The sequence below is a fragment of the Acyrthosiphon pisum genome, unplaced genomic scaffold (assembly GCF_005508785.2).
Source record: "Acyrthosiphon pisum isolate AL4f unplaced genomic scaffold, pea_aphid_22Mar2018_4r6ur Scaffold_21798;HRSCAF=24911, whole genome shotgun sequence".
Taxonomy (NCBI): Eukaryota; Metazoa; Arthropoda; class Insecta; order Hemiptera; family Aphididae; genus Acyrthosiphon; species Acyrthosiphon pisum.
In genome coordinates this window covers 14,297-16,401 of record NW_021771301.1, presented here as the reverse complement: position 1 = coordinate 16,401, position 2,105 = coordinate 14,297, and the positions used below count along the sequence as shown (strand labels likewise).

General features: G+C 30.5%; 1 protein-coding gene across 1 annotated transcript in view; it reads left to right on the top strand.

The window, feature by feature from the left end:
- Nucleotides 1–1,424: 1,424 nt before the first annotated feature.
- Nucleotides 1,425–2,105, top strand: part of LOC115034966 (putative nuclease HARBI1) — a 4,552-nt gene continuing 3,871 nt past the window's right edge. The window contains exons 1-2 of the mRNA XM_029492574.1: nt 1,425–1,658; nt 1,719–1,925. Of these exons, the coding sequence (XP_029348434.1) occupies nt 1,425–1,658; nt 1,719–1,925 (441 nt within the window). The remainder of the gene's footprint in view (nt 1,659–1,718; nt 1,926–2,105) is intronic.

The following is a 2,105-nucleotide window of genomic DNA, read 5'->3' as shown; positions in this document are numbered from 1 at the left end:
CTGTAAAATAAAATTTGGTGCAAAATTATAAGTAAGTACCATCTCCGAACAATTAGGTTTGTTTCGACATAAAATTAAATTTTGGCTTGTTGTTATACAAACGAAGTCATTGGTTTCAGGAACAAAAACAAATTGATCACTTTTAAATTAACATACATCGTTATTTTGCATATTCATCAATTGTGATATAGCTTCATTTAAAGTAGGTAGTAGGGTAAATTGGGTATTGTTTTCTCTTCTTGTCATACATTGCCTTCCGCATATCATTGTGCATAATATTTGGTAAGTCATTATTTAACTCAGTTCTAATAATTTTTAAAGGTCTGATAGATGTATTATCTTCAGATTTTCGCTTAGAATTTTCTCTTACAATTTGTTTTTCAATTTTTTGTTTATTATTACTTACATGATTCACGTGTTCACCGTTTGACGAATGAAAAGTTTTATCCATTTTCGTTAATAAACTGGCAATACAGCAGTTATTTGAACATTTCCATTTCATTAATCCATCTTTGCGTTGTCTTACAAATGAATATTTATCAGTATTTAAAACTGCAACATCTTTTCCGCGTTCAGTCGTTATATTTTTAAAGTTTTCCATCATACTTTATATTACACAATATTAAACTATATTAAGAACAATATTGTCCCTTACTCGCTTAAGTATACAAATTTAGAAACAAATGTATTAGCAAATTTTTCATATCTTAATCTTGAACAATTCAATACAATAAAAAATCGTAAGAATTCTATACTTGATTTAATTTTATCAAATTCAACCGATATTTTAGTTTCGTGTGAGACGGATACGTTATTACCAATCGATTATATGTATCACCCATGTAATATAAATTAAACGCTTGGTTTTGTTGGTTGATTTGAATGTACGTTTATTTTCAAAAACTATTATTTTTCATACAGACACAATTTTAATAATTTGTTTACAGTATTTCTTTTTTCATTAATTAATTATACTCTTACACGAATGTACAGTTAAAATAATTTAATACGGGATCACATAAAATATGGGGGGGGGGGGGTAAAATGTGAACATAAAACTCACGGCTTTTTGGTCGGGTTTTCGTGGTGGCTGGCCCGGCTCGTGGCGGCATGCACCCACGAACAGTGGCACGGTAATGCTAGTGAAATAACAAACTATTAAGCCTCGTTCACACGACGGTGACACTAAGTGTCATTAACACTGTGACACTAAGTTGCGTGACACTGTTCAAAGTTTGATGCCACAGGGTGAAGTGTCGTGTTCTGTTCACACCAGTGCCGCAGCATTGCAGCACTCACGCACAATACAGAAAAATAAACAAAATACAACTCCACTACTACTACCTAGTACCTAGTTTACTCGTTTTTATTTAACTCCCATGTGATCACAGTCAAATTATAATATTAATATAAATATAATAAAAATGGCAAATAATTATGTATTAAACGCAGCAGCAGATGTTTTTGAACAAATACTTATTCTGGAATTGGAAAAAAAAACCAAAAAACGTGAATATTGGGTTAGAAAATGGATAAGTAGAAGGAATGCTTTAGGTGCATCAGAAACGTTATTAAAAGAGTTGCATTTTGAAGATCCTAGGTCGTTTTGTAACTTCTTTCGGGTTGATTATGACATGTTCTATGAACTCTTGCAAAAGGTAAGACAATAATTTATTATTATAATACAAATAAGTACTTATTTTGTAATGTTGTTTTAGGTTGGTCCTATTATACAAAGGCAAAATACAGTTATGAGAACAGCAATACCTGCAGCAATAAAATTGCAAGTAGTACTTCGGTACTTAGCATCTGGTGATTCAATATCATCACTTCAATATTTATATAGAGTTCCAAAGAATACTATAAGCTGTTTCTTGGAAGAAGTTTTAGATGCTATATCTTCTCAGTTAAAAGAATTCATACAAGTAATTAGCACTGAACTATAATCACTCCCTAATGAAATTGGTTAAACTAATTAAAATACAACTAAAATATGGGTGGTAATTGATGTATTGTATACTAGACTCTATGTACTTCTAACTATTTCAATTCAATTCCATTTATTTTTATGTACTTCCAATGGTTTAATATATAATAATGGTTCA